The sequence below is a fragment of the Macrobrachium nipponense genome, chromosome 13 (genome assembly GCF_015104395.2).
Source record: "Macrobrachium nipponense isolate FS-2020 chromosome 13, ASM1510439v2, whole genome shotgun sequence".
NCBI lineage: Eukaryota > Metazoa > Arthropoda > Malacostraca > Decapoda > Palaemonidae > Macrobrachium > Macrobrachium nipponense.
In genome coordinates, this window is record NC_087206.1 from 38,478,738 (window position 1) to 38,503,708 (window position 24,971).

The 24,971-nt window shown below is 37.2% G+C and overlaps 1 protein-coding gene across 1 annotated transcript in view; it reads left to right on the forward strand.

Moving 5' to 3' along the window:
* The window catches only part of LOC135225750 (putative leucine-rich repeat-containing protein DDB_G0290503), a 562,436-nt gene that overhangs the window by 509,235 nt on the left and 28,230 nt on the right, over window positions 1-24,971 (forward strand). Inside the window, exon 5 of the mRNA XM_064265148.1 lies at window positions 24,158-24,300. Within this exon, the coding sequence (XP_064121218.1) occupies window positions 24,158-24,300 (143 nt within the window). The remainder of the gene's footprint in view (window positions 1-24,157; window positions 24,301-24,971) is intronic.

The window sequence follows — 24,971 nt, forward strand, 5'->3', positions numbered from 1 at the left end:
GCATATGGAACTTGTCGCAAAGAATGTAAGAATTGAGTTTGGACAAGACCAGGACAACTCTTCTCTTTGTTGAGTCCTTCTTTGGAACAGTGAATAGATGTCCTTGGAATTTTAAGTTCTTCACCCTCTTTATGCCCCTCTTCTGTAGGAGATCTTTGGTGTATTCCTCCAGGTCCGTTGTTGGGATCTGAAAGAAGTTTATTGGTGGTGGTGGAAGCCTCTTCTTCCATTTCCACCCCAGGCCTCTGGAGATTATACTGTGTCCCCATGGACTGAAGATCCAATGGTCTCGGAAAAGATATAATTTCCCTCCCACCTGCTGGCTCTCACTGATTGGATGCAGTTTTGAATCCTCTGCCTCTTGAGCTGCTTCGTAGCCGGGAGTGGCCTCTGGCTCTACTGCTACCGGCGTGCCGGTTGTAACCCCGAAAGGATCCACTGGCTTCAAAAACGGGATTGAAGGCGGGAGAGGCCGTAAAAGCCGTAGAGGTCGAGGGTTGTTGGTTCTGTGGAGCATGAAGCAACACAAACTGTTGCTGCGGTTGGGCCTTAGATGATGAGGGTTTCCCCATCTGGGCTATTGGGACTGCCTGGACCATTTGTTGGGAACGAGAGGGCTTATAGGACACGAACCTTCTTTGTTTCTTCCATGATTTGGTTTGTTGTCAGGTCGCTTCAAACTTGCGTTTGAAGGGGAGACCCCATCAGACTCGGAGGCTCTGATTAGCTCTAGACGCTTCCCTCAAGACATTATCTACTTCTTGAGGGAACAGATTCTCACCCCAGATTGACGATTTGACTAGTCTATTAGGCTCATGCCTAATAGAAGCCTCTGCCAAAACGTATTTCCTACAGGCACGTCTTGCTATGCTGAAATCATACAGGTCCGACTGATAAGTCTGTTATAGACTTTTTGTTAAGACCTGGAAGAGTTGTTCGTCTTTATAGACTGATGCTACTAACTCCATTGAAGTAACGGAGTTGATAGATCTTACTAGCCTGGATCGGGCTTCAAACTCGGTTTTCAACATATTCTCCAGGAGCTTGGGAAGCTTGTCAGAGAACAGTGTTGAGGCACAGTCGGGGTCTAATTTTCCACAGTGAAAGTGGCAGGAGCTTCGTGCCAAAATTCCTTGCTGGCAGGAACGAGGAGAGAGGTAGCCTCTCTGTCTTTTAAAATTGGAAGAGGCTTCTCTTCTGTAATAGCCTGGAGAGTCAACTCCGTCACCTTGTCGGTGCAGGGTGATGGGACTCGATCCGGCGTCACAAACATAGTGTATGAGCCTTTGTGAGGCGTTAACCTGGTGTTAACGCACTCCCAATCGGCCATGGTCCGGGCCCAGACAGCTTGGGCTTGTTCCTTTGGGAAAATTACCGTTTCCTTAGGAACCTTATCGACTCGGACTAGCGCGTGTTCGGCTAGTCTGGCGAATCCTCGGAAGGGAAACTGGAGGCCTTCCCATATCCAGCTCCGGAGTGGAGGAAACTCGACATCATCTCCTTTATAGGTTTTATCTGCTCAGCCACAATGTCAGAGACTGACTGGCCGGAGATCTCGGGTCCGGAGGCGCGCCGCTAGGACTCTAACCTTTATCGACTGCGTCTCTAACCTTCGACATTAGAAGGTTAGCTAACACGTCATGGTCTATGCCGGACTCCGCCGCCTTTGATTTCGCGGACTTAGACCTCGATCCCTTTGAAGGGAGAGAATCTTTGGCAGAGGTTGACTTATAATAAGAGGTCGACGGCCTAGGGGCTGGAGATGACTCAGTCGCCGCTGGCGGAGTCGGCTTGGATCCCTTGGGTAGGGATTTTGATTTTATGGACTTCTCCTTGGGACGGACAGACCGTGAACCGTCCCGAGAAGGGGTGGACTTAGTGAAGCCCCGGAAAGAGGTTGAAGAAGGAGTATGGCTGAGGAGGCTACCTGCCTCGCTTGCCTCACCACTTACCTGCTCTCCCAGGACCATGGGTTCAGTGTGGATGCTTATAGCAGCCACATCTCCCAGCAACTCCTGTTCGTCCGGAGTGGGGCCGATCTGAGCACGGATGGCAGCGATGATCGGGGCCGCCAGAGTAGGCTGGACCGAAGCCGACGGCGAGCCTTTGAAGAGGAGGGTCCCTAGGCTAGCCTCCAGGATGTTGGGACGTCCTGACGGGGCGTTCCTGCCGTAGCCGGAGACCCAATGTTTCAGGTCCGTCCTGGCCTTCTGGCGGCTGTCCTCATCCGACTGTTGAGGAGGAGAAAGAATTAATCTCCCCTCCGTAAGGTAAGTCATAATGAACAAGTTGCTGATATGATACAATTTATTCTCTTGAAAAAATCAGTAAGAGAGGAGATTTCATTTCTTACCTGGTCACTGATAAGTATCAGTACCATGTCATAACAGACGGTGAATGCTTCAGGATGCCAAACCATGTAAGGCAACTCATCCGGCTCGGGAACGAAGGAGATGGAGCAGTTGGAGTGGGACCTGCAGACTTCATGTCCCACTGGTTCGCCGAGGAAGGCGGAGCACCCCTGGGCCAGGCAACGCACCTTCTGTAAGGGAAATTATTAATGAGCAACATCCCATAGGAGGATACAGAACTTGGGGGGGCCGGCCGGCTAATGCCATTTTTTAAGGACAGGACTTAGATATTCATACCACTTAATAAGGTGACTTGGGACATCTCCAAATCGCATATAATTTTCGCCTTTGACCTTCGGTTTTGTGACGCCAGGGCGATTTATCCCGAAAATAACCGATTTTCAAATTCTATCCCCTCCCTTGATATTTAATATTAAGACCTAGGATTACTACCATATATAGACCTGATGTAGACCTGCAATCGAATGAGGAGTTTTTTTTTTCTAAGTAATTTTTTTGCTAGATATGAATTTTTCAATATGGTAAAAAAAATAAACCCTATAAATCTGGAGAGAAAAAAACAAAAACAAAACAAAAATTGGAAAAAAGGGCTCCATTTGATTGTTCTATCATTTCTTTCTGAGTTATATACCAAATTCCAACATTATAGCTTTAAAACTAAGTGAGAAGATAGATTTTGAGGGTCAATAAGTATAGTTTTGAGATACGGGCATTCAAAGTTTTCCTTCATATTTCTATAAAGACAGTGTTAATAAATAATGATTATTATGAATGTATATTTCTTTTTTGTTTATTAATAAACCAAAACTATTTTATTTATCATAATTTAATAATAAATGATGATCCCTTTGCTCATATATCGTAACCTGGGGCACTGCTTGAGGCAAGATGGGGCACTCCTTCCTACGCAACTCTCTCTCTCTCCCCTTCACTAACTCGGCTTATTACAGCAAATTTTCTTCTGTATGTTAGCTAGATCTTTTCCTTGTATTTTCCTCTTTGGCATGATGAATTCTTGCCGAAACAAAGATAAACAAATGTAAATGCAAGAGAATGTCAGAGGTGAAACTCGAAGGTGTACTCTCTTTTTACAAAGACAATTTAATAAATCATTATTATTATGAATTTTAACATTTTGGGTATTAAAAAACCAAAACTATGTTATTTATCATAAATGATGATCTCTTTGCTCAAAGATTGTAGCCTTGGGCACAGTGTGACGTGTGCTGTCAGGCAAGACGGGGGCGTTACTACGCAACCCTCCCTTCTCTCTTTGCTAACTACACGTATATTATGATATTCTACTTGAGCGATTTTTCTTCGTCTGTATGTTAGCGAGATGTTTTCCTTGTCTTTTCCTCATTGGCATGATGAAATTCTTGCTGAAACATACATAAACATACGTAAAAGCAAGCGAATGTCAGAGGTAAAACTCGAACGTGTAGACTACTTGACGTTTGTGCTCACACTGAACTTGGACTTGGTAGCTGACTGAACTGAAGTCTCCCTTCTCGACTCGGGGAATGTCAACAGATGCCATTTCTCCCAATTTCTTTGACAATAATTATCAAAATTTACGATTAGGGAAGAAATATTGCATTTTCTTGTACGGATCAATGTTTTAGGCTTATTGAGTTACGTTAACTAATTACCCTGTAACTACGAAAGTAAGAGGAATTTTGACGAAATATTTCGTATACGTATTCTCAATTGCCATATGAAGCTCCATGAATTTTTTGATGACTTTGCATTTATCGCCCTATACCTCCATATATAAGGGTTCCGGCCGGTCCCCTTAAGGTTAGGTAAGTTCATGAATTACTCATTAATAATCTAAAGCATGCGTATTTTAATACTAACACAAAAATCCGCCTGACTATGAGGAGGGAAGCCTTCAACTCTGTAGATCCGGCTGGACCGGAGGATTACGTTTAAGTGTAGGCGTCTACTAAGACTCCGAGAACTGAAACCGGTCAACCAAAGGTTTACCGGGGAACTCCGGTAGCGGGTGTGATGGTGAGTCACACTCCTTTGGTACCACAAGGGCCCGGATCTATTCACTGTACGATCTTGTCCCCTTGACATGCTTGGAGTCTCGATCTCTTTCGTCCTAGTCGTTAGGCGTGGAATCGCCGGAGATGGCGAGTCAGGGGAAGGGAATTCCACACTTAATGATGCCTATCTCCATTAAAAAAGGGGGTTCAGGGTCACGCCCTTTACCCCAATTCCACTTTAACGGGGACGTAAGGGGAGACAATAGAGCGTAGGAGTAAATACGAGCTGCCGGAGTTGCATATGTCACTGGCAGAGCTCCAGAACTCTAGCACTAGGCTAAGAATTCCTTACTCGTCACTCCCTGTTCCTCCAGCCCCTGTCCACCGCCCCTACTTATAAGTAACTTGAGCGGGCATCTCTTAGTACGAGTACTAGCACCGCGAGATATAATGGATCGGCTAAGCCGAGCCTATAAGTGAAGGGGGGGTTGGTTGGTTGGTTGTGGCTGCCTGGCTACCCGCCCGGTCATAGGCAGTCACACCACTGGTTGTGTAGTCTACCCCCGTAGGGGGAGACAGGTGATGAGAACATGGCCCGTCGTGGTTGGTACTTCCACTGATTACAGTGGTCACCCATTAGACGATGAGTTGGTTACCACTCATCAGAGTGGTAATGCAACTGGGCCTTAGATAATGGCCTGTCGTGGTACATCGGTAAGGGTGATTCTCCAACAGGGACATAGGCTACCACCATAGAGTGATAGTGCGACTGAGTTCATGGCTCAATAAGGTTAGTAACACAAGCAGAGGGAGTCCCTCGACCGAGAGGTATAGCTTACTACCAGGGTTAGATCGAAGGAGGCTAGGCCAAGGCGAATGTTAACCAGAACTTTATGTACAGGAATACTGTCTTACACAATGAGGTAACGAACAGATTTATAAATAGTTAATTATGAGGTATTATGGAAGAGTTGCGATTGTTATAGAAATGTTAACATAAAGAAACCGGTATGTAATTGCCTGATTGACCGAAATCGCTAACGATACGGCACCTCAGGATAAATTTTGTTATAACCCATTATAAGAACCGAGACCTTGACTAAACTAACTGAACGCAAATTCATTAGTTTCAGAATATTCAGGAGGATAGATCCTTCAGTGAAGGAGCTTGAATTCATACGGAAATTATACGGGAGTAACTGTTACATCCAGTCGAACTATTCATATTAACATTTTACCCAATGTTGGGTGATAACTCCTTCACCTCTTCAGTGAATTAACCACTAGTATATTGTATAAGATACTAGTATACACATCTATAATGACAATGACATAATCATAATACATGAACAATTTTCATTGGCAGAGAGAGAGAGAGAACTATCAGCTTCTCTCTCTCTTGACAAGATTACATAGACAATGTCCATGTAATAATGATAATAGCGCTAATATCGAAAACTAAAAACTCCCTCTCTCTTACTCGGTACGGTAATATCGACTATGTCTATATGAAATACAGGAAATGGGTACTTTTAAAGTAGACATGATAGAAATTATCATCATTTAATCAGCAACGTACCCGATCCCACGCATCTTTGCTCATGACAATCAAGATGGTGGGTGATGCCTCGTTCCCGCAATTCTTTCTGCGGGGCCGTGGCAAACCTCAGAGGCCCAAAACAACCTAATTTATAAAAAAACATAAATTGGGGTACTCTACTTTGGTGCGGAAGACATCTCAGAGGAAGCCATCAGGAAAAACTCGCAAAAAACGGAGGAAATATCGAGCAAGAAAAAATCGTGTCAGTAACCAAGCCGTGTCACTAACCAAGAAGGTTTCTAACAAGATTGAAGATGTCCCTCGAGTCGGGTATCAGCAGTGTTGCCGGTAGGTCGGCTCACCCCCATATGTGGGATTTTGGAAAGGAAATCTCTAAATGGCAGTCGACCTGTGAATAGTGGCTTACCCACGCCCTGAACTTCATACCCGATGCCCTTTGGGTGCTCGCACGAGGTTAGTAACCTCTGCATACCAATGCTAGCTTTTTTCTCTGGTATATTTAGAAACTATTTATACAAGAAAAGTGGATAGCAGGATCCTTTTCACCGGCGAACACAGGTCGACCCAGAAAAAGGTATGTTTTTTTGGCCAAACAAATTGTCAAAGTTCCACTAATTATTTTGGTACCTAAAATTAAATAGGAAAAGGCTAATTGTTTTATAGAATAAACTCATATTATCCTAGAGTGGAATTATGTAAAAATATCTGCACTAAGATATAATTTACTCTCATATCAGAAATGTTATTCTCTCTCTCTCTCTCTCTCTCTCTCTCTCTCATTGTCTCCTCCTCTCTCTCTCTCTCTCTCTCTCTCTCTCTCTCTCTCTCTCTCTCTCTCTCTCTCTTGTATCGTAATATCTCAAGGTCATCCCCCAGGCGTCCAACTCTAGTTACACAAACTTGGCTTCTTGCCATATAGAGTTGTCAGCAACCTCTAAATTATCATCAACATCACTTTATAATTCCATTAGAAGTAAGTTGATGACATCCATCCCCAGAGAATACTACCTGCTGGCCATTGTTGATGAAAAATGCAAAAAATAAATCCAAAAACCGAGAAATTGGCATTCGAAAGAAATTGGAATAAATAGCAATATAAGTCTTCTCAGCCACAACCAATGGCATGCATAATGTACACACACCACGTACCTAGAGTTTCCAACAATATAAAACTTTCCCAGAGTCAACAGTGTTAGACAGGAAATGACTACAGTGGTACTTTGAGATACAAAATTAATCCGTTCCGAGGCGGCCTTCGTATCATGAATTTTTCGTATCTTGAACCACATTTTACATGTAAAATGCCTAATCCGTTCCAAGCCCTACAAAAACACCCCAGTAAATTATATTTCCAGGCCTACAACATGTTCTAGGGTTACGATGCCGATCCGACGGAAGGAATATGACTTCTAAAAGGCAAAATACTGTACATGATTGAGTAATATTCAACTGCATGTAATGTTCAACCCCATTTTTACTGCATATATTGGGACTTTAGCATATGTCCCTTCACAATAAGCCTAGCCTATGTTAGCAGTTGCTACTGTAGCCTAGTCTATGATTCTGACATCTAGACCTAAAAAGCTAAAAGCTTAGAATATGCCAATAAAATGTATAAATAATCAGTATGTACTCATTTCAAATAATTATTAATTAATCATTAACTATAACACACAAACAAACAAACAAAAACAAAAAACCTTCCAATCATTTGTTTACAGTCGGCTCTTACGAGTATCGAACGATCGCCAAGCAGTCACTTTAACTAGCACACAGTAAGCCATAAATTTTCATTAGTATCTCTTCAACTAATGAAACTACCAAACAGTATAATAACTATTCATTTCTATTCTTTATTCTATCTTTATCTAATGGAGATACCGAGTTACTGACAGCTATAATGAAACATACGTAATATTAAAACAGAAGAAGAATTCTAGAAAATACATATTTGTTGGCTTCGATGATAGCAGTCTGATTTATTTTATATTTTATGATATCTAATTCACAATTTTTTTTTATTAAATGTATTGCATGTACTCATTTCAAATAATTATTAACCCTCTTACGCCGAAGGGGTATAATAAAAGTTGTTTCCCGTATGCCCGGGGGGTCTCGGAGTGAGCGCGGAAGCAAAAAAATATTTTTTTCAAAAAATCACAGCGCGCTTAGTTTTCAAGATTAAGAGTTCATTTTTGGCTCCTTTTTTTTGTCATTGCCTAAACGTTTTAGTATTGCAACCATCAGAAATGAAAAAATATCATTATCATATATAAATAATGCGATATATGATAACGCAAAAACAAAATTTCATATATAATTGTATTCAAATCGCACTGTGAGCAAAACGGTTAAAGCTAACGAGTTAATTTTTTTTCGTTGTATTGTACACTAAATTGCTATCGTTTTGGTATACAACACATTGTAAAACGATCAAAGCAACACAGAGAAAATATTATCACAAAATGATACATGAATTTGTAACGTGCGGATGTAAATTTTTTTTTTTTTCAAAAATTCACCATAAATCTAAATATGGTTCTAGAGACTTCCAATATGTTTCAAAATGAAGATAAATGTGAATATTACTATACTGTAAGAGTTTTAGCTTATAATTGCAGTTTTTGACCATTTCGGACGAGTTAAAGTTAACCAAATGTCGAATTTTTTTATATATTTTTTTATATGCAAATATTTCCAAAATGAGAGAAGCTATAACCTTCAATTATTTATTGTTGTATTCTACATGAAATTGCGCACATTTTCATATATAAAAAACTATGAAACGCCTAATATGAAACAGAGCAAATATTACGAGAATGCGACGTACGCATTTCGGAGAATCTGCGCGCGGAGGAAGGAAAGTTTTTTAAAAATTCACCGTAAATCTAAATATTGTGCTAGAGACTTTGAATTTGTTTCAAAATGAAGATAAATGACTGAATATTACTAGATTGGAAGAGTTTTAGCTTACAATTGCGTTTTTCGACTATTTCGGTAGTCAAAGTTGACCGAATGTGGATTTTTTTATATTTATTGTGATTTATATGCAAATATTTCGAAAATGAGAAAAGCTACAACCTTCAATCATTTTTAGTTGTATTCTACATGAAATTGTGCACATTTTCATATGTAAAACTATATGTAACGGCTAATTTAAAATGGTGCAAACATTATGACAATCGCACGAAAAAGTTTCTTATTTTTTTCGGAAGAGTTACCGTGCGGAGGTAAGGAAAATGTTTTTTTTTTTCTCTCTCTCTCTCTCATAAATTCACCATAAATCGAAATATTGTGCTACAGACTTCCAATTTGTTGCAAAATGAAGGTAAATGATTGAATATTACTAGAATATAAGAGTTTTAACTTACAATTGCGTTTTTCGACCATTTTGGTAGAGTCAAATTTGACCGAAGGTTGAAACTTTGGCACTTATTGTTATGTATATGAAAATATTTCAAAACTGATGAAAGCTACAACCATGAGTTGTTTTCTGTTGTATTCTACAAGAAATTGCACACATTTTCATATATAAAACTTTATGTAACGGCTGATTTAAAATGGTGCAAACATTACGACAATCTGACAAAAAAATTTCTGATTTTTTCGGAAGTTACTGCGTGGACGTAAGGAAAAGTTTTTTTTTCATAAATTCACCATAAATCGAAATATTGTGCTAGAGACTTCCAATTTGTTGCAAAATAAAGGTAAATGATTGAAGATTACTATAATGTAAGAGTTTTAGCTTACAATTGTGTTACGATTGTGTTTTTTTTACCATTTCGGTCGTGTCAGAGTTGACCGAAGGTTGAAATTTTGGCACTTATTGTTATATGAAAATATTTCAAAACTGATAAAAGCTACAACCATGAGTTGTTTTTTGTTGTATTTTACATGAAATTGCACACATTTCCATATATAATACTCCATGTAACGGCTAATATAAAATGGCGCAAAAATGATGTCAAAGTGACGAAATAATTTCTGAAATGTGTCGCTGATACTTTTTAGTGCTAGAAGAAAGAAATTCGCGCTTGCGCGCCTGGGTAACGATTGTAAACAAAACATTGCCTTGATCCGTGAGCTCCCAGCATCCCCCAAGGCATGTGATTCAATAGTTTTTGCCTAGTAGGCCTATAACTTTTTCCGTGAATTTAAAAAAAAAACTTTTATATCAACGTACCATACATCCAACCGGCACCCAACAGAATTTATATCAACGTTTAATACGTCCAATCGACGTTAAAGGCTTAATCACAATTGTCAACCCTTGTTCCATTCAGGTGTGGCTGTGCAGGCTCTTGCTGGGATCCCACTTTTGTTCATGGAAGATCATTATTAGGTGTCAATTTCAGAACGTTATTTGAATGGAAATACGCTTTGGATTTTCACAGTCCATCTATAAAGTAATGAAATTATAAACCGCAAATACCAAGACCTATAAATATAATTTCGTAAAGGCAATTATGATAGCATTGACAGGTTACGATATAGAAGGCTTTGGGGAAAAATTATAGACCACCAGATGTATAAAGGAACTAATGTATCCATTGTGTCACTCATACTTGTTTTTTTTATTCAAGCCACTTCTCACCAGAGTAGCCTAGATGGAAATTTCCTTGGCTGGTATTTAACCCTTAAACGCCTATTGGACGTATTAAACATCGACGAAAATTATCTGTTGGGTGCCGAATTGACGTATGAAACGTCGACTCAAAAAAGTTTTTTTTTTAATTTGTGGAAAAATAGTTATAGGCCTACTTGGTGAAAACTTTAGAATCACGCACCTTGAGGGATGCTGGCAGTTCACGGATCAATCTGTTGTTTTGTTTACAATCGTTACCCAGGCACGCAAGTGCGAATTTCTTTCTTCTCGCACTAAGAAGCATCAGCGACACATCTCAGAAATTATTTCGTCACTTTGACATAATTTTTGCACCATTTTATATTAGCTGTTACATAGAGTTTTATAGGTATGAAAATGTGCGCAATTAAATGTAGAATACAACTGAAAACAACCCATGGTTGTAGCTTTTATCAGTTTTGAAATATTTTCATATAAATAACGATAAGTGCCAAAATTTCTACCTTTTGTCAACTTTGACTCGACTGAAATGGTCGAAAAATGCAATTGTAAGCTAAAACTCTTATATTCTAGTAATATTCAATCATTTACCTTTATTTTACAACAAATTGGAAGTCTCTAGCACAATATTTCGATTTATGGTGAACTTATGATAAGAAACTTTTTCCTTACATCCACGCGGTAACTCTTCCGTAAAAATCTGAAATTTTTTTGTCCGATTGTCATAATGTTTACACCGTTTTATATTAGCCGTTACATAGAGTTTTATATATGAGAATGTGCGCAATTTTATGTAGAATACAACTAAAAACAACCCATGGTTTTATATCAGTTTTGAAATATTTTCATATAAATAACGATGTGCCAAAATTTCAACCTTTGGTCAACTTTGACTCGACTGAAATGGTCGAAAACCGCAATTGTAAGCTAAAACTCATAATTCTAGTAATATTCAATCATTTACCTTCATTTTGCAACAAATTGGAAGTCTCTAGCACAATATTTCGATTTATGGTGAATTTTTGAAAAATTTATTCTACGTCCGCTCGGTAACTACCGAAAAAATCAGAAATTTTTTCGCCCGATTATTGCCCGATTGTTGTAATGGTTGCACCGTTTTATATTAGCCGATTTTCATATAAATAACAATAAGAGCCAAAATATCAACCTTTGGTCAACTTTAACTCGACCAAAATGGTCAAAAAACGCAATTGTAAGCTAAAACTCTTACATTCTAGGTATATTCAATCATTTACCTTCATTTTGTAAAAATTGGAAGTCTCTAGCACAATATTTTGATTTATGGAGAATTTTTGAAAAAACTTTCCTTAAGTTCGCGTGGTAACTTACAAAAAAGCAGAAATTTTTTCATCGGATTGTCGTAATGTTTGCACCGTTTTATATTAGCCGTTACATGAAGTTTTATATATGAAAATGTGCGCAATTTCATGTAGAATACAACTAAAAACAATCCATGGTTGTAGCTTTTATCAGTTTTGAAATATATAAATAATGGATGGGCCAAAATTTCAACCTTTGGTCAACTTTGACTCGACCGAAATGGTCAAGAAACGCAATTGTAAGCTAAAACTATTACATTCTAGTGATATTCAATCATTTACCTTCATTTTGCAACAAATTGGGAGTCTCTAGGACAATATTTCAATTTATGGTGAATTATGTAAAAAACGTTTTTCCTTACGTCTGCGCGGTAACTTCCAAAAAAATCATAAATTTTTTCGTCTGATTGTCGTAATGTTTACACCATTTTATTTTAGCCGTTACATAAAGTTTTATATATGAAAATGTGCACAATTTCATATAGAATAAAATTAAAAACAACCCTTGGTTGTAGCATTTATCAGTTTTGAAATATTTTCATATAAATAATGATAAATAGAAAAAATTCTACCTTTAGTCAACTTTAACTCTACTGAAATGGTCGAAAACTGCAATTGTAAGCTACAACACTTACAGTCAAGTAATATTCAATCAATTACCTTTATTTTGCAACATACGGGAAGTCTCTAGCACAATATTTCGATTTATGGTGAATATTTTAAAACTACTTTTTTGTATGTCCGCGCTTTACGAATTCATGCATCATATTGTGATAATATTTTCTTTGTGTTGCTTTGATTGTTTTACAATTTTTTATATACCAAAATCATTGCAATTTAGTGTACAATACAACGAAAAAATAATTAACTTGTTAGCTTAAACCTTTTTGCTCATAGCTCGATTTGTATACTATTATATATGAAATTTTTTTTTGCGCGTTCATATTTTCCAATATTTATATATGATAATGATATTTTTTCCATTTCTGATGGTTGCATACAAAACTTCAGGCAATGATAAAAAAAGGAGCCAAAAATGAACTCTTAATCTTTAAAATTAAGCGTGCTGTGATGTAAGGGTTAACTCAAGTCATCCGAGTAACAACACACCTTAAAGTAACCACCCTGATGGTCCTTATATACCAACCCAAGAGTGGATTAAAAGGAATAGTTTGCAGTCGATATGAGTTTTCATTTAAGCCTTTTGTCTAGTGGTTTTTTTACTGGATTTCTTGTCGCTTCAGTCTCAAATTTGTCTAGTTTATGATCCCGTGGATTTGTCAATTCAATGAATTCAAGATACATTTTGCTACTTTTGTGTCCTTGTCCATTAATTTTTTATTTTTTTTTATTTTTAATAAAATTTTAATTGAAACTGAATTTGATTAGTCTTTTGTTTATGAAAATGAGCACCAAACTAATCTTAAAGGGAACACGTAGTTCATTTGGCTACATCCACTATAATTGTTATATATTCTTTTTCATGTTTAACAAGCATTGTTCCTGATTCCAGTAATTGCAGCTTTGTATTATCGTGAGCCTTCCTTGATTAGAGCATCAGTGTCGATTTTTGCATTCCTTATTGTTAGGATCAAATTAAATTATCCGATTAAACAACGGCTCCCCCACCCCCCATTACTGATTCTCTACCCCCCCCCCCCCCCCCCTGTCGCTTACTTATACTCCAGTCCCACCCTCCCTCCATCCTCAGGTAGCCCTGCAACCTCCCAGGTCACTCCTCACGAGATGTGGTGTGGAAAAATCAGTAATCCTAATATTTCCATGGTCACATGACCATTCTTTCCCTCTTTTACAAAGCTCTGGAACTGCAGTCTAATAAGTTCTGTTTGCCTTTGCTTAAAGGTCAACCCTTGATATTCTAATATCTTGTTTCTTGTTCTTGATATTTTTTGGGAGGGGGTTTTGATTTGGTCATATCACCTTAACTCATTCATTCTCCTCATGATTATAAAGCAGCAGTACTTAGGTCTAACAGAATTTAATATTGCCCTTGACATGGTAGCCAAAAGGCTTCTACAAATGATTAACCTGTATTTAATTTTCTTAGTAAATTTGATTTGAATGGCATTTCACCTACCTTAATTTTCCTTTCGAAGCAATGATATCCATTACAACCTATATATATGTTTATAAGATGCTGATAAAGCTTTCTGACAGCTCAGGATATAATTATGAGATGAAAGTGTTTTTGAAAGTAAAGCGACAGGATGTGCAAACTTTTTGTTCATTCTTTTGGTGTTTTTCCTGTCAATCATAAACATCTTAAGCAGGTCAACACCAACCAAACCTACATATGAGAAGTGAAAGACGTTTTACATACACACACACTGCACTGAAGGTAGTGTAGAGACCACGAGGCTGGATTCTTCTGACCTTAGCCTAGGCCTATGTCTGACATCGGAATACCATGACCAGACACTGACATAGTCTCTTTGTCTTCAGCCCTTGAAAATTTAGGCCAAGGCCACAATTTATACAATGCATGTTATTGGTTTCATTACTAAAAGACCAGATTCTTCTGACCTTGGCCTAGGCCTACATCTTGAGCAGGACATTCATCGAATGACTCATTAACTTAGTCGAGGGTTCTGTGTCCTTGATGATTTAATCTGTAGCTGCAATATATTTGATGTGTTTTAATAGAGACTAAACACTGTTCTGCATTGAAGTCTCCATGTATATAGATAACTACTTACTGAAGAGCAAGCAGCATTGAAGTCTCCAGAAATATGGACAACTACTTAACCATTATTTATCAATATGCAGCTAACCAAGCTGGGTGAACTTTAAGGTGGGCCATTCTACGAAACAATGCATCAATGGAAAGAGGCAGATATGCGGAAATATGGATAACTACTTACTGGGGAGTAGCATTGAAGTCTCCATGAATATAGATAACTACTTACTGGAGAGCAGCATGGAAGTCTCCATGAATATAAATAACTACTTACTGGAGGCAGCATTGAAGTCTCCATGAATATAAATAACTACTTACTGGATGCAGCATTTAAGTCACCTTGAATATAGATATCTACTTACTGAAGAGGAGCATTGAAGTCTTGAGGAATATAGAGCAGTACTTACTGGAGAGAACCATTGCAGTCTCCAGGAGTATGGATAACTTCTTACTGGAGGCAGCATTGAAGTCTCCATGAATATGGATAACTACTTATTGGAGAGAAGCATTGAAGTCTCAATGAATGTAGATAAATACTTACAGGAAAGAGGCATTGAAGTCTCCAGGAATATTGATAACTACTTACTGACAAGAAGCATTGAAGTCTCCAGGAATATGGATAACTGCTTATTGGAGAGCGGCATTGAGGTCTCCAATAATGTAGATAGCTACTTAAAGGAGAGAAACATTTAAAGTCTCCATGGGTTATTGATAACTACTTACTGGAGAGAAGCATTAACGTCTCCAGGAATATGGATAACTACTAAATAGAGAGCAGCATTGAAGTCTCCATGAATGTAAATAACTACTTACTGAAGAGAAGCATTGACATCTCCAAGGATATGGATAACTATTTACCGGAGGCAACATTAAAGACTCTATGAATATGAATAACTACTTACTGGTGAGAGGAATTGAAGTGTCCATGAATGTAGATAACTACTTACCGACAGAAGCATTGAATTCTCCAGGAATATGAATAACTACTTACTGTAGACAGCATTGAAGTCTCCAGGAACACAGATAACTACTTACTGGAGGCAGCATTGAAGTCTACCGGAATTTGGATAGCCACTTACTGGAGGCAGCGTTGAAGTCTCCGGGAATGTAATCAATACTGGAGGCAGCATTGAAATCTCCAGGGATGTAGATAACTACTTACTGGAAGCATCATTGGAGTCTTCAGGGATGTAAATAACTACGTACTGGAAGCAGCATTGGAGTCTCCAGGGATATAGATTACAACTTACTGGAGGCAGGATTGAAATCTCCAGGAATATAGATCACTACTTGCAGCATTGAAGCCTCCAGAAACACAGATGAATACTTACTGGAGGAAGTATTGAAGTCTTCAGGAACACAGATGACTACTTTAAGGAGGCAGCATTGAAGTCTCCAAGAATATAGATAACTACTTACTGAAGAGTAGCATTGAAGTCTCAAGGAATATGGATAACTACTTACAGGAGAGAAGCATTGCAGTCTCCATTAATGTAGATAACTACTAACATGAAAGAAATATTGTAGTCTCCATGAATATGGATAACTACTTACTGGAGGCAGCATTGAAGTCTTGAGGGATGTAGATAACTACTTACTGGAGACAGCATTGAAGTCTCGAGGGATGTGAATAACTACTTACTGGAGGCAGCATTGGAGTCTCCACTAATATGGAAAACTCCTTACTGGATGCAGCATTGGAGTGTCCAGGGATGCAGATCACTACTTACTGGAGGCAGCATTGGAGTCTCCAGGGATATAGATCACTACTTAGTGGAGGCAGCATTGAAGTCTCCAGGACACAGGTAACTACTTACTGGAGGCAGCATTCAAGTCTCCAGGACACAGATAACTACTTACTGGAGGCAGCATTCAAGTCTCCAGGACACAGATAACTGCTTACTGGAGGCAGCATTGGAGTCTCCAGGTCACAGATAACTACTTACTGGAGGCAGCATTGGAGTCTCCAGGTCACAGATAACTACTTCTGGAGGCAGCATTGGAGTCTCCAGGTCACAGATAACTACTTAGTGGAGGCAGCATTGAAGTCTCCAGATCACAGATAACTACTTACTGGAGGCAGCATTCAAGTCTCCAGGACACAGATAACTGCTTACTGGAGGCAGCATTGGAGTCTCCAGGAATATAGATCACTACTTATTGGAGGCAGCATTGGAGTCTCCAGGTCACAGATAACTACTTAGTGGAGGCAGTATTGAGTCTCCTGGGATGTAGATAACTACTTACTGTAGGCAGCATTGGAGTCTCCAGGTCACATATAACTACTTACTGGAGGCAGCATTGGAGTCTCCAAGTCACAGATATCTACTAAGTGGAGGCAGCATTGGAGTCTCCAGTCACAGATAACTACGTACTGAGGCGCATTGGAGTCTCCAGGTCACAGATAACTACTTAGTGGAGGCAGCATTGGAGTCTCCAGGTCACAGATAACTACTTAGTGGAGGCAGCATTGGAGTCTCCAGGTCACAGATAACTACTTACTGGAGGCAGCATTGAAGTCTCCAGATCATCTGTGACCTGGAGACTCCAATGCTGCCTCCACTAAGTAGTTATCTTCATCCCTGCAGACTTCAATGCTGCCTCCACTAAGTAGTTATCTTCATCCATGGAGACTTCAATGCTGCCTGCACTAAGTAGTTATCTGTGACCTGGAGACTTCAATGCTGCCTCCAATAAGTAGTGATCTATATTCCTGGAGACTTCAATGCTTCTCTGCAGTAATGAGTTATTATATCCCTGGAAACTCCAATGCTGCCTCCAGTAAGTAGTTATCTACGTCCCTGGAGACTTCAATGCTGCCTCCACTAAGTAGTTATCTGTAACTTGGAGACTCCAATGCTGCCTCCAGTAAGTATTTATCTACATCCCTGGAGACTTCAATGTTGCCTCCACTAATTTGTTATCTATTTCCCTGGAGACTCCAATGGTGCCTCCAGTAAGTAGTTATCTATATCCTGGAGACTCCAATGCTGCCTCCACTAAGTAGTTATCTACATCCCTGGAGACTTCAATGCTACCTCCACTAAGTAGTTATCTACATCCATGGAGACTTCAATTTGGACTACCTACCACATCACAAGTTAGTTATTATACAATCCATGGACGGGACGTTCAACTTACTAACCTCCACTAAGCAGTTATCTGTGACCTGGAGACTCCAATGCTGCCTCTAGTAAGTAGTTATCTACATCCCTGGAGACTTAAATGCTGCCTTCACTAAGTATCTGTGACCTGGAGACTCAATGTTGTCTTCAGTAAGTAGTTATCTGTGTCCTGGAGACTTCAATGCTGCCTCCAGTGAGTAGAGATCTATATTCATGGAGACTTCAGTGCTTCTCTCCAGTAAGTAGTTATTCATATTCATGGAGACTTCAATGCTTCTCTCCAGTAAGTAGTTATCCATATTCCTGGAGTTCAAAGCTACCTCCAGTAAGTAGTTATCTACATTCATTTAGACTTTAATTTTTCTCTCTAGTAAGGTGGTATCCATATTCCTTGAGAATGGGCTACAGTTAAGGCCTGAAAGTTCTAAGTTTTAGTAAAATACTATATTAATACTCAAAGGTAAACAATTTATACTTGGTAATCTTGTGGGTTTCTTTTTTCAATGTAAGAAATTTTGCGAGAATGGAAATTTGACAAAAAAAAAAAAATAATAATAATAATAATAAGGACAAAGCTTCAATCAATCTGTATTGCTTGACTCCTATAACAAAGGCTAATATGAAATTATGGTTGTGAAAAACAGTGAACATGACAATTGTGTATTACTACATAGTTTTTAGATAGGTGCTATAACTTCATTTATGAAACCAACTGATTTTAATAATGAAAACTCATAATTATATGATAACAAATGAGGGGAGAAATTTAGCCATTCAAGTTAAATGTAAAGAAATAAAATCAAAACCTGGCAAATGCTGAAAGCAAAAGCAATTTAATCCAGCTCTTATTTCTATGTATCTATCCATTTAAGGTGCATCTGGTTGCAAGGTCAAATTGCTAATTGTACACAGGGTAATTCCATTGTCAAGTTGGTCTTTAACAACCGATGAATTCTTGAACTACCACCATAGTTGTCATGAACTCATATGAACCTCACTATTCTGTGAATGATCATCGTGGAGTTTACTTTCATAAAAATGAAAATACAATTGATGATTTCCTCTTGATGTTTAGTTAGGTCACATGTGGAGGGAAATTTTAAATATTGAACAAGATATTTGAAACAGTTAGTTTGACTTCAATAACTTTTCACAGCCTCATTAATATCGCTGTGTTGCCATCCACAAAGACACAGCAATATTGGTGAGGGTGTGAAATTGACACTAAATAATGATCTACCATGAACAAAAGTATGATCCAAGCAAATACCTGCAGCAGCCACACCTGAATGGAACAAAGGTTGACAATTATGGTTAGTAAACACAGAATATGATTTTCACCATTGCTATTTTTATTATTCGGTTATGATTTTTCTATATATTTAATGACTTAATTCACTGGCAATGTAAACTATTATTCCTATATCATTAGTATCATTAACACATTGTCTACAGTAGTGTTTAGAAAATATGAGCATTGGCATCCAATATCTCTACCATTCACATCCCTCATTACAAGACAAACAGGCTTCATTGCTGTGTTACACACCAGGCCATTTTCATGAAACATAAGGGGATGGGGTAAAGGAACACTTTAAGGCAACTGTATGTAGTACATACGCTCACAATGGTCCAGTTAGAGAGCTAATAAAGAAGAATGAAGTGATCTTCGGACAGCTTATAAACTTTCAGAAAAACATATCAATGTTGTTATAGGTATGCAACGAATGAAAGTTAAACTTGCTGGGCAACTGCTGTCCAAAAGTACTTATAAATTTTTTTTATCACTTCGACAACCAAGGATATTTGAAGAGAAGGGCTGGAAAATTACAAGCCATTTCATTCGGCTTGTTGATATATAGTTTGATCCGTTTTATTGTGGACTGCCAACAGATAGAAAATCATCAAGAAATGCTTACGTGACTAATCCTGTAAATGCAAGACAAAATCTTTCAAGACATGAATAGAACCGCTAAAGAAATGAAAGTGAAGAAAAGTACAATGCTCTATCGTTTGTCTGACTTGCTGAAAATAGCAAAATAAAAACTTGGCATGACGTATACTCTAAATTACAGACTAAATCAGGTTGGGTTGGGGCACTTTTTTTGGTTGCAAAAGTCAAATGGGAGCGTACGATCAGCACCCATCACCAGTTGCATTTAAACATAGTCTCAGAGCCCACCTTTTAGGAAAAGGCAGCAGACTTGTAAGCTCAAAGAACGTTTAAAACTGCAACAGTGAAAATGTAACATTCACCTCATTTTCCCACGTCCCTGACAAGCAAGACTCATCATTCAAAGACGAAGGAAATTCCCTTCAGAAAGAACCAGTATATCAGCAATTTTATTTTGCTTACCACTATTTAATAAGGATGATCAAAGTGATGACTTCAAAGACCAGGAAGTGGAAGAACAAACATGGGAAGATGCCATATGTTGGCGGGCTCATTGCTCGCAAGATTCCACAACTGGAATATTTAGGAGCAAAAGTAACAAAGGAAGAAGACACAAAGATTGATGCCATAAGTTTTAGTGAAGGGAAACTAATGAAACGTAGTGTTTCTTGATAATTTGAAATGTATGGATAAGATGTTTGATTCTCACCATGGGAAGAAAATGTTTTAACAGCCTTAAAAGGAGCGATAATTAAATTAGCGGATATAATTAGCAGTCACATCCAAATAACTTCAAAAGTCTTATATATTTTGTTCCATGCCATACAGATTTTAGAATTCGAAATTTGAACAGACACTTAGTAGTTCCAGAAAAGCGGTGCATAGATTGAAAAGTTAGCGACATAGCTCTATATATGTGCAAAAGGTAATTTTATGGAGATCTGTTAAATGTGTAATTTAGACATATTTATATTATTGTTTAGAATGTTCTTTAGAACTTGCTCATGATTATTTAATATATTAAAATAGTTTTTATTTTGACTATTATTTTCCTTTGGAAACAGATAGTAGTATTTAATAATGGATGAAAAGAAGAAAGCAAAGGTAGGTTTTCTATAATTTCAATGTTATTTGGTGAAAATGTTCTAATAATATCTCTTATGATTATTCTTCTGAACATAGTAGAATGAAGAACCTACATCTGACTATTAATTTAATTATTGAATAGCTTTAAGTATTTAGAAAAATAAATAAAGAGAAAGTAAAGGCAGGATTGCTATAGGTTAAGGGGCCTGACTGCGGTTATTGTGACATCATGACCTAGCTGTTTAATCCTGTACCCCAGTTTAAGCTGCACATGACAAGACCTTATATTCTCTAGACCTTGGTTCAACCAAGGTATATAGAATAAGGTATACCTTGGGTTCAACTAGACGTTCAATTTATTGTGAATTGGTACTGCTTTTACATACACATTATAGTAAAGATTTTACTGCTTCTTCTCTCCTCAACAATACGTTGATGCACTATAACTTGAAATCATTCACTCATTATTCCTAAAAGATATAAACGCTACCTCCCTCTACCTCAAGTTACCTGTGTATCACTGCAGTGACGAATGATTTTGTTTATCATTTGTGCTAAATTTTACTGTGAAAAGCTTTGTTCTTTCATTTACTATTTTGTTAATATTGTTCAACTAGACCGTCTCACTCAACGCACTGGACACTGGCTCAATTAACCCTTAAACACCGAAGCGATAAAATAAAAATTGTCTCCCGTGTGCCGGAGGTGTTTCGGAGTGAGCGCGGAAGCGGAAAAAATATTTTTTTCAAAAAATCACAGCGCGCTTAGTTTTGAAGATTAAGAGTTCATTTTTGGCTCCTTTTTTTGTAATTGGCTGAAGTTTAGTATGCAACCATCAGAAATGAAAAAATTATCATTATCATATATAAATAATGCGATATATGATAGCGCAAAAACAAAATTTCATATATAATTGTATTCAAATCGCGCTGTGTGCAAAACGGTTAAAGGTAACAAGTTACTTTTTTTCTTTGTAATGGACACTAAATTGCAATCCTTTTGGTATATAACACATTGTAAAATGATAAAATCAACACAGAGAAAATATTATCACAAAATAATGCATGAATTCGTAACGCGCGGACGTAAACAAATATTTTTTTTCAAAAAATTTTATTCATCCATAAATCTAAATATTGTCCTAGAGACTTCCAATTTCTTTCAAAATGAAGACAAATGATTGAATATTACTATACTGTAAGAGTATTAGCTTACAATTGCAGTTTTCGACCATATCTGACGAGTTAAAGTTGACCGAATGTCGAATTTTTTAATATATTTTCTTTTATATGCAATTATTTCGGAAATTAGAAAAGCTACAACCTTCAAATATTTTTCGTCGTATTCTACATGAAATCGCGCACATTTTCATATATAAAACTCTATGAAATGCCTAATATGAAACGAAGCAAATATTGCGAGAATGGGACGTACGCATTTCGGAGATTTGTGGCGGAGAATCCGTGCGCGGAGGGAAGGAAAGTTTTTTTTTTTTTTTTTTTTTTAAATTCACCATAAATCTAAATATTGTGCTAGACTTCGAATTTGTTTCAAGATGAAGATAAATGACTGAATATTACTAGACTGTAAGAGTTTTAGGTTACAATTGCGTTTTTCGACCATTTCAGTAGAGTCAAAGTTGACCGAATGTGGTTTTTTTTTTCTATTTATTGTGATTTATATGCAAATATTTCAAAAATGAGGAAAGCTACCTCCTTCATTTATTTTTGTTGTATTCTACATGAAATTGCGCACATTTTCATATATAAAACTTTATGTAACGGGCTAATTTTAAAATGGTGCAAACATTACCACAATCGCACATATGATTTTTTCATTTTTCGGAAGTGTTACCGCACGGACGTAAAGAAAATGTTATTTTTTCATAAATTCACCATAAATCGAAATATTGTGCTAGAGACTTTCAATTTGTTGCAAAATGAAAGTAAATGATTGAATGTTACTAGAATATAAGCGTTTTAGCTTACATTTGCGTTTTTTGACCATTTCGGTAGAGTCAAAGTTGACCGAAGGTTGAAAATTTGTCACTTTTTTATATGAAAATATTTCAAAATTTATAAAAGCTACAACCATGGGTTTGTTTTTAGTTGTATTGTGCATGAAATTGCGCACATTTCCATATAATCAAAACTTTATGTAACGGCTAATTTTAAATGGTGCAAACATTACCACAATCCGCGATGTATGATTTTGTTTTTTTCGGAAGAGTTACCCCAACGGCGACGTAAGGAGAAAGTTTTTTCATAAATTCACCATAAATCGAAATATTGTGCTAGAGACTTCCAATTAGTTGCAAAATTAAGGTAAATGATTGAATATTACTAGAATATAAGAGTTTTAGCTTACAATTGCGACCATTTCGGTAGAGTCAAAGTTGACCGAAGGTTGAAATTTTGGCACTTATCATTATTTATATGAAAATATCTCAAAACTGATAAAAGCTACAATCATGAGTATTTTTTGTTGTATTTTACATAAAAATGCGCACATTTTCATATATAATAGTCCATGTAACGGCTAATTTAAAATGGTACAAAAATTATGTCAAAGTGACGAAATAATTTCCGAGATGTGTCACAGATACTTTTTAGTGCGGCAAGAAAGAAATTCGCGCTTGCGCGCCTGCGTAACGATTGTAAACAAAACAACATCTTGATCCGGGAACTCCCAGCATCACCCAAGGCGCATGATTCAAGAGTTTTTGGCTGGTAGGCCTAAAAGTATTTTTCCGCTAATTTTTAAAAAAACTTTTGTATGTCGACGTAAAATACGTCCAGTCGGCACCCGAGAGACAAAAAATGTCGACGTTTATAAAATACGTCCAGTCGGCATATAAGGGTTAAGACTTTTTTTTTTCTGTATTGCATTTGATTGTTTTCATACTTTATCATTACGTTAAATTTATTGAGAAATTCCCTTTTTATGTGAATTTTTATTGCATTTACATGCATACAATAATATTTTAACTCTTTTTCTCTCCTCAACATATCAACACTCCCTCATTCAGTCACAGGTCAGCTGGGCATGATGTCACCACGGTTACGTACGATTTTATACATTTTTTATGCTAAATGTTATATTGAAAGCTAAATTTCATATTAAATGCTTTATACTTTAAAATGTATTTTGTCAAATATTGTTATCATTAAACTATATATTGTAAGTGAAAAAATAAATTAGTACAGTTTAACTTGTAAGACCGAGTAGGCCGTCGAATACAAGTATAAACTAGATCATCAGTCAGTTCGAAGTACGAGCATTTGTTCGAAAAACAGAAAGTTCGACATATGAAACGTTCGACAAACCAGGTACCACTGTATTATATGTGTACATTAATTGTTGGTAGAGTATTTTGTTGAATATAAAACTAATTGGTAATTGAATGAGCTTTTGATTCTATTGCATTATTAAGATTTTATAAGGCATTATGTGATATATTGATTTTAACTTTACTTTTTTTCATATTTTTTTGGTGATTCAGTCCCAAGATGAGGAAGATGTGTCAAAGATCAATGAAGATATAATTTCATTAGAAAGAGAGATTTCTAAACTTCAACAGGAAAAAATTTCTTTTCTGCAAAAAATGGATGACCGACTTAAAGTTGATGAACTAAAGCTAATTTTGTAAGTACTATACCTGTAAATGTGAAGTATTCTTGACTAGACTTTTCAGTTATTATATAGCAGTTTCCATAGAGTAAAACAATTTTGTTTATATACAGAACAAACCATAGGCCTTGACATATGGGTAAAAACCTCAAAGCGCAGATCGAATCGGTTAAAAATAGAACAAGGTTGGTAGCATGACTGTATCGGCCAATGTGGGGAGAGAGTAGTTGGAGTCCCGACCTCTTCTCTCCATCGTATATGCCGTGAATTACTAGTTCTCTCTCAAACTGTCTTTGAGCAGGACGTGTGCTACCCTTTGTAGCATAGAAGCTGGTTTTTTACACACTTCCTGTTCTTTCTTCGCCTTGGTGTTCTGTTTTTTTTTTTCATTGTTTTGTGTGTTCTTTTGATATATTGTGATTATCAGTGTTTACATACAGTAATACCCCGAACTTACGCAAGATTAGGTTTCAGACCCCCTCACATAAGGGGAAGTTTCACAAAGGTTTGGCAAAGTCTCTAAAAATGCTAATAAATGCTTGCTTCTAAAGTTTTAACACTAAATATTACCCTAATCATGCTCCCTAAGTATTAAGCTAACTTTTAAATGAAATTAAAAGTTACTGTAATTTGGTTTAAAAGTTAGCCTAATACATTACCCTTAAAAAAGAAATAACTGGTTGGTG